General features: G+C 34.6%; 1 protein-coding gene across 3 annotated transcripts in view; it reads right to left on the reverse strand.

Annotated features, from left to right (window-relative positions):
* Positions 1 to 333: 333 nt before the first annotated feature.
* The window catches only part of DMXL1 (Dmx like 1), a 90095-nt gene continuing 75528 nt past the window's right edge, over positions 334 to 14900 (reverse strand). For 2 of the 3 annotated variants that reach the window (XM_040540762.1, XM_040540763.1), the window contains 10 exons: positions 13750 to 13836; positions 12970 to 13091; positions 12718 to 12859; positions 8456 to 8516; positions 7893 to 8020; positions 7637 to 7729; positions 7061 to 7152; positions 6396 to 6448; positions 4476 to 4693; positions 334 to 4053 (listed from right to left, as the gene is read on the reverse strand). In XM_040540762.1, coding sequence (XP_040396696.1) covers positions 3829 to 4053; positions 4476 to 4693; positions 6396 to 6448; positions 7061 to 7152; positions 7637 to 7729; positions 7893 to 8020; positions 8456 to 8516; positions 12718 to 12859; positions 12970 to 13091; positions 13750 to 13836 — 1221 coding nt within the window. In that variant the 3' untranslated portion in view covers positions 334 to 3828. Of the gene's footprint in view, positions 4054 to 4475; positions 4694 to 6395; positions 6449 to 7060; positions 7153 to 7636; positions 7730 to 7892; positions 8021 to 8455; positions 8517 to 8792; positions 8844 to 12717; positions 12860 to 12969; positions 13092 to 13749; positions 13837 to 14900 lie in introns of all 3 variants that reach the window. The other variant, XM_040540764.1, reaches the window with a different exon arrangement.

Below are 14900 nucleotides of genomic sequence, written 5' to 3' on the forward strand. Positions count from 1 at the left end.
TCAGACACATCGTTTGATTTTTGGGTGGTCCTGGGTGAAGGCAGGAGTTGGACTCAGTGATCCTTGTGGATCCCTTCCACAATATATTCTATGATTCTAGTTTAAAAAAAAAAGTGAGCATTACCAAGGAGAATGACAGGATGCACCATGCACTGAGAAGTAAGACTTAAAACGAATGCAACTGATAGTTAAATAATGTGCTACACTTAAGACATCAGAAAGCTAATGTGCAAACAAAGCTAAGGCATTAAAATAAAATAAAAAAGGCAAGAAGATAAAAAAAAGTAGATTTTAGAGCTACAAATGTGGAAGAATAAAACACCAAGAAACTTGGTAAATCAGTGTCTTTATTTTATAGAAAGTATTTGATCAGTGTGCTGAACCTGCCATTAGAGGCTGTTTTGCTACTTTTAGTAAAAATAAACATTTGAAAAATTATCTTGGAGAACATATCCAGGCTCCAAGCTTATTGTCTTTTAATCACGGTTGCTTATTTTCATACCTATTGCAACTAAGCTAACATTGGGTGCTCTTAGGAGGAAGGGAGCAGTACCTAATGTAGAATATCCCCAAAAGTTTTTTTTCTTGCAAGTGGTAGCGAGGTTCCTAAAACACATCAGAACACATAAGCTCAGCTTGTGCCACATCAGTGTGGTACAAAATCTAAGTCTATTCCACTCGCCATCCTTCTCCATGAACATTCTGCAATATCAGCTGTCAGCTGAGAATTATCTGTTTTGCAAGTCACACAGCAAGTAAGTTTAAGTACCCAGATGGCCAGAGTTTAACTCTCACATTAATAAAGTAATAGTGAGGAACTTGGATCACAAATCTGCTTGAAGTAACCAAATCAATTAACAACACAAGTTTGAAAAACTGATCGCATTATGTATTACTACATGGACAAACACAAGTCACAACTGCTAGTCTATGGTATTTAAAAGGGACATTATCAACTCAGTTATTTTGTTATGGGATTATTGGAGATTAAACACTGGGAAATGTAAATTTTAAGTTCGATTTGTGCATACAGCTACCGCATTCATAGAACCCTTGGTAGCCACTAACAACCTTCTGACTTACTTGCATAGCAATAGGAAGAAAGCACTAACTGCTGGAAAGACAAATTGGTGGAAGCTGTTGAAGAAACAGCTAGAAGAGTTTCGAGTTCAATTTTTCCCCAATGGCTTGATTTAAAGTTGAGAATGTCCCTTTAAAAAGTTTCAAATAGAACAGAATTTAACTCATCCATTGATTCCATCATTACAATAAAGCTACCAATAAAATGACTTACCACAATTGTTAAACATCAATTAACATTATACAAGCATACAACTGATTTGTAAAGGAAGTAGCAGCAACATGGAAATCTAGAAGGTTGACTTTCTGCATGATTTATTGGAAATATTATGAAGGTGTGGGCAAATACATAGTGATTTTACATAATTTAGTTTTGAGAATAGCTTATGGTAACTATAAACATTATTGAAGATGCCCGCTCATAGTCATTACTTTTCTGGTATAAGCATAAGTTTTCCAGGATATTCATAGTGCAGCTCGATTCAGAAGAATGACAACATTGTATGTCTTGGCAAATTCCACATAACATCTTATTGGTTAGCTCACAGATGAAAAGACGGCTTTTTTGTGAATGCCAGTACAATAAAACAAGCTTGAAATATTAAAGCTAATGAAATATATATCTATATATCTATATATATATATATATATATTTTTTTTTTAAGGACAAAACATCAAGGACATCATTATACAATGTTGTCATAGTTTTGCACATTTTTCCTTTTCCGAATATAACTTTGTTAGTTCAGTGGTTGCATAAAACTAATGCATGTATATAAGCGGCTACAAAGTCAGGGTTTCAGTTGATTCTCTTAAGGAGCGTCCTACTGGTAACTCCATGGTTTTCCTTCTTTAATAGGAATAGAGGTTATTAGAAACTCAGTCACTGAGCAGATATGACACATTGGGCAAGTCTGTTCCGTAAGGTCGTGTCACTTTTCGTCAGTCACTTTTCTGGTCCATCACTGTACTTAAACTGTTTTAGTATCAATTTGATTTCAATCTATAACTAAATGTTGTGGAAGAACAATTACAGTTGAACCACTGAACAGCTGTACCAGTTCAAAATGCTGTCACAATGTTTCTTCATGGCAAAGTATTCACATTCTTTTTATTGCACAATTTGAAAATTCAGGTTATGTGCATAAAAACCTTCATAGTGTTTGCACTGCAACTTGCGAAACATACATTTAAAATGACCTTAATACAATTTACAAAATCTTTTTAAACTATTTTATATTCTTAAGATAAAAGCATCCTGAGAATGTTACAAAGTTCATTTTACAAGCCCTTCACTTCTACTATGCTTTATTTATCCCCATAGTTCCTAATCTGACAAGTTTATTTTACAATTAATATCTTGGTGCTATATTTCACAAAATATCTTTTAGCAAAAAGTATACCATTGGCATTCAAGTAACCCAGCCTCACAACTAATTTACAAATTAAACATTTGTCAAGCTCTCAAGTTTTGAATAAGGTCAGGAAAAATAAACCAAAATACTTACAGAAAAAGTTTTTAGCTGACTAAAAAAAAATGTAAAGGCTTTGTGCATTAATATTTTGGTCAAACATTTAAGTTATGCAGTTTAATATTTTGGCAAAAAAAATCCATCTAGCCTTTTCAATATACTTTTCCTTTCATTTTAAACCAGATGTAAACATACAGTACAAAGAGTGACAGTATTGAAGTACTTTGCCGTTGAACTTTTTTTCCTTTTTACTTTTTTAAAGTATTTAGGAAAAGCAGACAAACAAGAATATAAGTGCTAAGAAGGAACTGAGTGTCTTTGGGCTAAATAAAGTCTTACTGGAAAAAATGTAAAAATAAATTAGTTTTTTTTTTCCTCTACAGACATGCAAATAAATATTCTTTGAAGAAATTCTAATGCCATATCCTAGAAGTAGTATCTTCCTGTACTTTTTTGATCAAGACTAAATCTTCATGAATAATCTTGACAATTTTAATAGGAAGATATCCATTAATATTTACATATTTTCGTAAAGGGAGTGTTCAGGCTTAAAAATATATTTCTTTTTTAAAAGCTAAGTCTGCCATCCTGATGGCAATGAGTCAAGCTATAGAACAGAAGTTACACAATGTCCTTCAATTTCTTATACCCTATATCAGAGGAAAGAGACCAAGTGAATTAAAGAGGTATACAGCCTGGATTCCAGGAATGGAGACAGACAGCGGCTCATATGAATGTTGCATGGCCAGCTTCCGATACGCTAGGAGTATCTAACTAAAATAGGCTTTGCTTCTTTTCCAGATATAGGTATAAATTTGTATTAATGGCCAACTACACAAGTTAATGAGAGACAGTTATAGTTGCCACAGTGAAAGAGTAAGGTTATTATCTAAGGTTCCTATCTGGATCTGCTGTCAGAAAAAGGCCAGGTGTTGGTTATAAAGGCCATGCCCAGATGTTAAGCTCCCGGCGGGAGTGTAACTACCTAAAAGGAGGAGTAATCCACTTCAGCAACATCTTAGGAAAATTATAAATATATAATTCAGAGTCCTGTATAGCTTTTATTTTAGGCAACAATCATAATCTGAAGGACCTTGTTAATCTTTAAGGCATCAGTGCATACGGGATTAAAAGCTCCAGGTAATAAATATGAAAACAAAAGAAGCATCTTTGTGGCACGAGCTATCATTATATATCTGCTTTGTTGGCTAGTTTCAAGAAAAATATTTTCAGAGATGGCTGAAGGGGAATGTTATACACTGTACTGAGAAAAATATTAGATCAAAAACTTAACATCAGTTTTTAACACTTCATTAAAGGGGCTGAATCTATCAGGCAAGATTCTCATCTTTACTGTTCCATCAGCACCACAGGAGAATATGTGATTTGCTGGTCCTGTCTCAATTTGCATGACTCCTGTCCCAATGTTTCTGAAGAGTGACTGCCGAGCATGCTCGTTGATGAAAGTGTGAAGAAGACTAAATGTAGACAGACTCCATACCTGAAAAAGCATCAAAGCATCAATCTCTCATAACAGTAATTACCATGATCTTAAGTCACTAATAATATCTCACTCGTAATGAGTCACAGAAAAATTGGAGTGAACTACGTTCTGCATTCATCTTTCTGACACTAATTACAAAAGAAATGTAGCAATCTGCAATTACACGGTTACAGAATATTAATATTCATTCTATATACTAAGAAATATATTGGATGACTAAGGTAAGATTAACTGAGGTACTAAGACTACTGCAAGGTAAGACCAACATTTCATAAGTAAAGTACTATATGTGAAAATGAAGGATTGAGAACAAATGCAGAATATATGATCTCTGATTATTCCACACTTGCGCATGGTGCCTTTTTATTAATTTACACATTATCATCTCTACCTCTCTGCTCCCTCCCTCTGATTAATACCTTTATGTTGCCTTCAGCAGATCCTGTGACAAAATACTCTTCTGTAGGATCAACAGCAATTGCTTTGACTGGAGAATCATGACTTTGGAGTAATTGTTGCTGCTGTTTTTGGCGGAGGTCAATTATACATGTGAAGCCTTTTCTGCCTCCAGAGATTAAAAGCTGATGTTTTGGAGCATATGCTAGAACAGTTGCTCCGCTGTCATGACAGATGAAAGCTGAAAGCCAAAGTAATTTAAATAAATACACTGTAGTAATGTTAATTTGACATGAACCTCTAATAGTTCAACACAGTAACAACAGTGGCTTTGAAGCCACAATCCAGCTGACCACAGCCAGCCTACTTAATGCAGTACAATATATGTATCTGAAGCTGGGTTTACATCAGACATAGTGAGGTTGTACTATTGCCAAGTGAAGCAGCTATAATCTGTAAGGAAGAAAAATCATACCCTTCTTCCTGCCCCTGTGTAATCACAAACTATTAAGCCTTGATCAGAAACAGGTACTTTTCAAGTTCTCTAGTAACTATTATTTCAAGGCATATTTCCTATACAAAACATCCTCCTGAATTACTTGACCAGATATGACAATAGTTTCCACTGGCTATTTTACTTTAAATTTGCTGGTTTACAGATTTGGATATGTCTACTCTTCCAAATGAGTAGAAGTAAAAGGAAGATTACAGTTATCAGAACAAAGCTCAGTATGTTTGAGACTAGATGCTATAAATCCTAATATGTTAATATATTGTACCTGTGATTCAAAGGGTTCTCTAAATCTATGTTTTGAAATTTCATGCACCTCATATATAATGCCTAAGCATTTACCAGACTTCAGTTACAAGGAGTTCACAACTTCACTCTCTCAGACTAATCCTGTGTTTCAGACATTGGAATTTTTTTCTTTTCCACTGCAACAAAATATTAGTAATAGAAACAATGAAACCCAGCTAAATATTCATTACATCTCAAGAAGCATACTTACAGGAGTAATTCCTCCTAAGTATTTTTGTAAAGCTGTATCCACACACACCCAGAAACCATTTAAAACATTCCACAATATATTTGGCATAATACATAGAATAAAAATGACTGGACAATCTTTGAAAGCAAAGATGCACTGTGTATTTAACAAATATAGTAGTGAGCACATCTTTAAAAGTTATACTCTGAAAATTACTATATGAGATCTTATTTGTACATCTGCTTGCCAAATCTATTCATAAAAAAACAACGTAGATTTCCTAGAAAATGGGGCGTATTTATTCATGTACATAACTTCAGAGACCCATTTCATAATCATGGTTTCCGAGTGTAGGATTCTAACTGAGGCAATGAAATACGTTACAGTTCTTAAAGAGCATGTCCACTCATATTCTTCAAACAGATAATATATCTAGAAATGTTTAAAGCTATCTTTATAGTACCATTATTTGATCTAATGCTTAGTGTTGAGTGGGGCCTCTCTGACTTATGACTACAGACAGCCATAGGAACCTGGAGCTGAAGAATGTGTATGCATATCCATGCAAACACAGCTCTGGTAGCTCTGGAAAAAAAAACGTAGTTTTTACAGCTTTATAGTTATCGTTTTCTAAATAGGTTAGTCACTATAAAAAAGTAGTTTTATTCAGTCTTAAAAAAACCCACAAATAACAGATGTCTGGCTTTCAGGGATTGCACTAGTGGTGCAAAGATGGAAGGTATGCAAAGGAAGGTGTTCATGTCCATGAAACCATTTATATATAGTCTTATATCATTTGTCAATAACCTGTTTTTAGATTCCTGCTGATGCAACTACGTGGGGCAGTGAAAGATGTTCTACTACTAGTATTAAAACTGCTTTCCACAGCAACTTTTCCATAAAGACAGGTATTTTTACTGTGATCAAATATTTTGCTCATTGTATTTTACTTACCATGCACCAAGCTATTTGTAGGTGAAACCAAAGTATCCCAAAGACAAATATTTCTGTAGAAAAAAAGAATTTTAATTCAATGCCAAATGTGCTTAAATGTTTTGAACAACTGGATGAAGTCTTATGAATCTTAGGAAAACTGTTTCAGGCATAAAGCATGGAAAAAAAAACTTTAAAAGTTATTAATTTTGAGCAGACCCCAATTTACTTTCCTAGTTACACATACACTGGAAGAACATGCCTGCTACAAAATCATTATACTACCACTTATTCTCATAAAGAATTCATATTAAGATTACAATTGAGATTACAAAAAAAGCTGAATGTTAGCAATTCTTGCTACTACTTCATCCAAACCTAAGAAAAGCGTTAACTGAAGAGCTACACAGAAGTACTTAAGTCTGTAAAAATACTTTAAGACAGGTTCATATGAAACATGAACAGAGGTTTTGTGCCTCCTACATACCTTCAGTAAGCAAATAGAATTCAGGAGTAAATATTGCTTTTCTCTACCTCCCACAAAGAGGTGAGGAAGTATGCACATTGCTCTTAAACTGCCTAAGGAGAATCACCAAAAAGCTGAAGCAGAACGTGGGGAGGGGGAAGAAAACATGGTACCATTTCATTTTTACACATTATCAGAGCAGCAATTAATAAGTTGTTACCTATTGTCAGAAGACAATCCTGCTGTAGCTATCAAAGATGATGAACTGATGAAAACGAAGTCATTAGCTGTTTTGTTATGACACTGCCAGGTCTGAAAAAAGGCAGTTTAGAAATAATTAATTAAAAAAGAAATATTGTGTAAACGTGAAAGCTTAAACTTCCTCAGGAAGGTGCGTTGTTTGAAAAACAATTTAAAGAACACAGGACATAAGGGTACATGTATACCTTCTGATACTGTTAATGTTTCATGGAAGTATACTTTCCATCCAGTCCCCCTTTACTGATTATTTAACAACTTGGTGGTTATTGATAACTGTTGGTTATTGATAATTCTCACGGAACATTAAAGTTATTTCAGTTATGGCATTGCAATTCCTACTCTACAACTTCAGTAGTATTAGAATTTGAGAATTTGTCTGTCAAATGAACTACAGAATGGCAACAACGTATTATTAAATCTTGATTAATACGGGTTTATCAGTACAATCTTTGCTCAGTCTTAACATGTCTAAAGAGGCAAGGAAATAAAAGAGTACAACAGAAGTTTATGGAAGCAAGTTTAGTTTTCTGCTTACCAAATATGGTTTTGGTGAGGTTCCAGTAAGTGGGCAACATTTCCAATTTGTTTGATATAAGCTTATATATCCATCAGCATCAACAATTCCAAACTGAAAAGAGATAAATTGTAAATATGTATGTATATGTTACAGAGAAATTATCTCCCACAATTCAGAGAAGATACTTGAGATTGGAAGAATATGATGCTTCAGCTAATTTACAACTTGTTTGAGGAAAGAGAATAGCATAAATAGAGAAGCATCCTCTAGTTACCTTATTTCCTTGGTAATTGAACCTCATTCGAGTTACCCTTGAGTTGCCACCAGACCGAAAACAAGTGATTTGCTGTGCATGACCCCATTCAAACATTCTTACGCTACCATCTTGAGCACCTGTCAGATCTGCAAAAGAAAACATTTAACTGACTTTTCGCAGGCATCCCTGTAGTTGAGCAGGAAGGTTTCTTCCAAAACATTAAGAAATCTCACACCAGCTCACAAAATCCTCAAAACAGCTAAAGCCACAGCATCTGTCACGGTATCCGGCATAATGTAGTATGGGTGCCACTGAAACTTAAACCCATGCTATTCAAACCTTATTGAGCTCTATGTATTTATTATTCAACAGCTATATCTAGATGGTTCTGAAATACGAAGCTATTTACTTGTTGATACTAATGTAGCTTTATCCTTCTATCCTTCATGCAAGTCAAAATAACAAGAAATACAATACTAATTTGATTTAAAAAATCATTGTTTCCAAAGGCTATTCTGTAGTGTATAAACTTTACGTAACTTTTATATAATCTGCAGTTATAAAAAACACACTGAACTTACAATATGGTAATGTTGGATGAGAAGCCATTCTTCTGACATTATTAATAGCCTTCTTGAGCATCTGTTTAATACACAAAATAATAGACAAAAATAAAAACCGCCATTGAACAAAAAACTTACTGAACTAGAATAATTATTGATGGTAGATGATTTGTTTCCTATCAAAATTCCTACTGAAAGCAAGTACTATTTTTAGAAATTGAGACAGAAGTCAGTTTCTTCCAGGACTAGCATAGATATTAATACTTTTGCGGTTTTATACATGTTGGAAAATATTAATCTTTGCTTCAGAGACTTATGGATCCAAATATAAACACTCCTCAGACTGCAGTCTTACCTCTTTTCTTGCCAATTCCTTTCTGATTCCATTAAATTTATTGGAATATTCCTGAATATTGTAAGATAAGCAAGAGAGAGGCAGAAGCATGTAAAGAAAGAGGTAAACAAACTTTAACAGACGTAAAAAAAAATAGGATGGAATATATTAGTTCAAGTCTAGTTAATTTATTGCCATTGACTGAAAAGTAACTTATTATCTGTGACCATCCAGAATAAGCAACATACCTAGTAACTGGTTAATCAAATGTTATTTAAAAGCATTTACTAATTTTGCAAATACAGATCCAACAGATTTTCAGCAATGCTTTAGTTCCAAAAATTCCAAACTTTTTGGTAAGATACATTACCAAGAATGCTGTTTATCCTTATAGGTTTACTTAATTCCTCACTGTGAAGGTTTCAGGACTGGAGACATCAAACAATTAAGATTAAAACCACATCAAATTAAGTGAAGTCCAATCCACAATACCCCAACTGGAAAGACAATGTGGGGAATTCTCATCAGGGAAATGCATCTGGATTTTCCTTGCATGCCTCTTCCCTTCTTTTCTTTCACTATATGTCAGAGTTAAGTCTTCATTCTTTTATTTCTTATCAGTTCTCCTCAAAAGCATCAGGCTATTTGGAAGATTTTTTCCTCAGAGAATTGTTGGATTTATCTTGCTCATGCATGTGTTATTTATTTGAACATTCATGAAAGAAAATAGCATAAATTCACATTCAGGCCAGGTGTTAACTTTAAACGGTAACAAAAGTTTGTTGTCAGAGACCTCACTTTCAACACAGCAGCTTATCACTTACTACTCACTGCTACCAAGTTGGCACTGAACTCCTTTCAACAACTGTAATTCTGTACAGTGTTTTGCCGCTGCTTTGCCACTGAAACATCAGATAGTCAGTCAAGTATTTTAAGTATGCTATTCTCCCCTGGCCTCCAAACATGTTAGGGTGTCAACTGTAATAAAGTATAAATAAACTATTATCTGTTCCATATTATTACATATGCTCTGAAGAGCTGGAAAGCAATGTTTTCCAATGTTTTCAATTGGCAAATAGTAGGAAGAACACTTTAAAGTGTTGCTAAAATTTCCTGTTTGTGTTTTTTGTTTGTGATTTTTTTTCCTCCTCTGACTAGTGAGATAATTGCAATCCTTCTGATTGCATTTTGGAAGCAGATTTAGACCCTTCAGTTCTCAAAGCTTTATTATTTGTTTAAGGGAAATCCTGTCAGTCACTGAAATTTATTTCCAAACACTTTCCTGAAGATAAAGCAACATATAAATCAAGGTTTTCAAATACATGGTTTTTCCTTTTTTCCTAGAAGTATTTTAAATCATAAAGAGAAAAGCTCAAAGTCCTGGTAAAATACTGGTGAATAAAAGAACATTTTACATTCTAGAACAAGACATTTTTAGAGTACAATATTCCTCCAACAGTAATGTGTATACCAGTCAGCAAACAATTGCAACACTTTGCTCTCTGAATTCACTGTTCATGTATGTATATTACTGAAAAAGAGTTTGAAAGTTATTCATGCTCATTCTTTCTTCACCAAAATTGTGTTGTTTTATAGCTGAAGGATCAGGTGAAAGATCTGGTGGTGATCTGCACTTACCTTGTATGAATTGAGTAGGAGGAAACAGTGAAGACTAGTAACAAAAAAAACCTTAGATCTAATAAAATATAGTTAACTCTTGAGTATCATATAGAAGTCCAATAGTTTCCCTTGCTGATGGAAGTGAAGCAAAGACAACATGACTGAAAAGCCAGCAGCAGTAACGAACAGTAGGCTACAGATCTACTAAATGGGCTGCAAATCATGGAAAAGCGAAGATGGGAACAAAGATCAAAATCAGTATGTAAAGGAAAAAAGTACCAAATAGTAGTAACTGAAAATTTTTGTTCAAGCTGGTTTTCCTCCAGATTTGAGTAACACCATTTTCCCTCAAGAATCCTGTGTCTTCCTTCATTTACTTTGTCCTTCATTCAGTACCTTTGTATCCCCTCCCTACAGGGCAGGTGTGGCTACATTCTCTGGTCGGTTCTCTACTCCTCTGCCAGAATCCAACAGAATGCCAATCAAAACTTAGGTCCAAAGTTTAACAGCAAATGCATTCAACACAAGCACAGCCATATATCTTTAGGAAAGAAGTTTTGCAACACATAAAATAGAAAGCCATATAAGAACAGTTTGCATTAACAGAGTATGCAATTACTTTGTTGAGAAATACACACACACACACATTACTTACACACACATACACACACAGAGAAAGCATATCTGAATGTATCTGAAAGTGAGAGAAGAAAATGGCAAGCTTTCAAAAAACACTTGTGGTAAGACCTGATTGTGATAGCAGAGCTGGAAAAATGGTAACTGGCATCAGCAATTCCTAAATACAATGCAGAGATGTAGATACTGGTACAACAGCCAATTCCACATGTGGATAACTAGCATTGTTGCAGTGCTCATTCTTTATTTACTGCTCCTAATACTCAAACTAAGCTATTTGTATAAATATAAATTAATATATGGTTCTTTCATTCTGCTACACTTATCGACTTGCCCTGAGCTGTTAAATGCCGTGAAGTACAGCCAAGTGACAAGACTTCATGCATTCAATTACCCAGGAAAACTCCACATCTCTGTGCAGATAGGCTGAGAGATAAAGGTGTCTTGTGTGACTGTTTCAGCCCAGTTGAGTGGCTCCAACTAAGCACCTCGTAGCTAACTAATCACCAGACCTGCATTAGACAGCATCTGTGCTGCATAGGAACTAAGGTAAGTATGCCAAGAGCCAGAACAGAATTATCATTTGATCAGAATTAAATCTGATCTAGAGTAAATATTTTTACTCCAGACACAGTATCTACTTCTACAAATACAAGCCACCATTGTACCAGTGTCACCTCTATTATCAAAAGGATCAATTTAGTCATGTAGACAATAGTCATGATTTACTGGATGTTCTTCACTGTAGTTTTTTTTTTTTTTTTTTTTAGAAATGCCAAACAGTGAAATTGATTACATCCTGTAAAAACATGATCCTCAGAATGGAAACATTTAATAATGCTACTAAGCAAAATTATGGGGGAAACTGCATAGCCCTTCAAAGAAAACAAGACAAGCTGACAACAGCTTTGGAGCTTAAAAAACCCACTATCATCAGTAACACATAGCTCAAACTACACATTATGTCTGTAGTCGGTCCTATTTCTGAAATATTGCCTTACTCATTTTTCTTATGAAGACAGGAATCTCCATTTTTTCCCCAAATTTAATTTGCTCAGTTCCAGAGTTTAATTCAATTCACTAGAAGCCCCTGTCCTACCAACGAAATCTGCTTTAGGAGTTCATTCACTATCCTTTCTGCAAGGCCCACAACAATATACAGTGCAATAAAAAATCAATTTATACTACAGCAGTAACTGATATTTACTTTTAAGTAAAATCTGGAATAGTCTGGAACTCAGAATGAAACTTCAGATTCTGCTTCAACTAAAAACTACCTCGATATTTTACACAAACATTTCAGTCCATTTTCTATGAATTTATCTCCTGACATTTGAATTAATGCATTTTTAGAAAATGCATTTGGTCTCAGCTCATTAAAGAACAATTTAAGCTGCAACTTCTTCACTCAACCTTGATTCTTCATTTTCAAATGGTGTATCGTAAGTAAAAAAAAAAGCATAAATGGCTTGACTAAAAACTTTGCTTGCTTAGTTGGTGAATCAAATTCTGTGCAGTATTTTAACCTATTAATCGGATGATTATAAAAAAAATCCAGTTCACCTTAATTACACAGAAAGGCTACAGTTACTTACATGTTAATCGTAAGGAAAAAAAACAGCAACAGTGAGCAGACAGAAGTAGAAAAATAGATGGAGTATATAAGGCTAATCTTTGACAAGAGACTTACCACAGACGCACCCCTGCCAGTTTGCGTACTACCAAGCCAAGGCATATTGATGGGTGTGCCAGGATTACTATGGGTATAAGGAGTGGTTCCCTGAACATTTACCAGATCATCACGAGCATGTATAACTAAGAAATCATCTGCCCTACAAATGAAACAACAGAAGTTAGATTCCAAATAACAGTATTAAATACTGTGCTTTGTTATGCTGATTTACACAGTCAACCTGTGATATTGGAAACATAGGAAGTATACCCTTTATTTTCTACTTCCACATCATCATCAACCCAGGTGTAGATTTGTGTAGCTAAAATCGCAGAAACGTCTAATTCTTGAATGTCATGACTTGATGCTATTGCAATGCAGTTCCGATTTGCCTGAAAAGAGTCACATACAGAGAAACGGTTACAGAAGGAATACTTGGATGCTGGTTGTTCAAAAACATCCCAAACAGTTAATCCATACACAAGAGCAAACATTTACGTCTACAAATCTATATACTATAACAGGCTAAGCTTGAAGTTTCCTTTTAAAAGTTTATTTCTATCCAGGACAGCATCACACCCAACGTTTATTTTATACCTCTCAAGCAACTCTAGTTTCTCCTTGCTTTACTCAGAGGATAACAAAGACTTAACTATCTCATACTGTACTATAATGCTTGGAACCAACCTCACTTTCACTCATTTAAGGCTTAAATGGTTAAACAGGAGAAAGTAAGTTGACTTCTTTGAAAGACAGAGGAAAAAGAGAGAAGAGTGGAGAAGCTTGTCTTACACACAAGCTTAAAGAAAAAGTAGAGGTCACTCCTTCCTTCCCTCCATCCACTGCACAATAAAAAAGGAAGACAATTTGTAATATATCTTTAATTATGGTACGATAAGTAAGAACTGCTTTAGAGAAGGGAGTACTGGGAATTCAAGGTGTACCAGGACAGCTTGCCACAGATATACCGCCTGTTTGTAATGAGATTGCTACCTCTTTAATGGGTGGAAGTACAACACAATTACATGATCCTACAACCTTTATACTCACCTTATTGACTGCAAAAGCAGTAATGATGTCAGACTCTTTATGAATTATTCTTGCCTTGCCTCCTGGGTATCCCAAATCTGTTTCTATCTGTATTTAAAAAGTAAAGCATATTTAAATGCAAAAAACTTACATGCAACAGTGGTTTTTTTGTTGTTTTTTTTTTGTTTTTTTTTTACTGGAAGTACAGAGACCAAGCAACGGATTGCATGAAATCTCATACTTCTTCCCTCGATTTTAATTCTAAAAAAATATGAAAAAAATGTGACCATATGACCTGCAGTTATTACAGTAAACCTGTTTCGTGTGAACTAATTTAGCTTCCCACTGACATCTTAAAATTACCCCACCAACATGGATGACTTAGTTTGTCACAGAAGTCACAACACAACGTTCATCCTCAAATTTTCCAGGTACACTGAAAACCATTGAGGCTTATGTGGACAGTGACACCTGAAGGTGTCAATAATAAAAAAGTATTGAGTCTTGATGTATTTACAACTTATTTTTTAGCACTAGAACTGATGAAACGGTCTGAAAGAAGGTGCAGACAAGATCCTGATCAGGAAAATGTTTGACCTTTCTCAGCTTCTCTATTCACCATTTTCCACAATTACATAAATCTGCTGCTGTGCCCTGTCACATTTTAGTACTACAAAACAGCAGCTATTATAAAAAATGTCTTTTTACTATCAAGTTCTCTTTTCTTTCATGTAATTTAATGTTGCATTTGAATCTTGTCTACCTTTTCTCATTTTAAAAGTGCATCCAGGTACATGCCAGCATACAATAAAATTCTAAACTATATCTTCATCAGCACTGTAGTACTCTTGTTCAAAATTGAATAGTGCAGTATTACATGTATTAAACTGACAGACTACAGACTCTGGTCAGTTGCAGTTACAAAATAATTGTACGGTAAAAAAAAGGTACTGGAAAACATAAATGATGACACACATTCAAACCTCAATTAACATTTGGTACCTTTTACAAAAAGATAACATTATTCCAGAGCTACATTATTCCAGAGCTACAATTCCTCTAGCCTCTTCATCTAAATTTCTTACTTCTCTGAAAAGCAGTAAGATGGTGCTCTCAAAGTACAAATGATCTTTTTCAAGGTTTGGAAAAGAGCTGTTGCTGCTACATACCAC

The sequence above is a fragment of the Cygnus olor genome, chromosome Z (assembly GCF_009769625.2).
Source record: "Cygnus olor isolate bCygOlo1 chromosome Z, bCygOlo1.pri.v2, whole genome shotgun sequence".
Lineage (NCBI taxonomy): Eukaryota > Metazoa > Chordata > Aves > Anseriformes > Anatidae > Cygnus > Cygnus olor.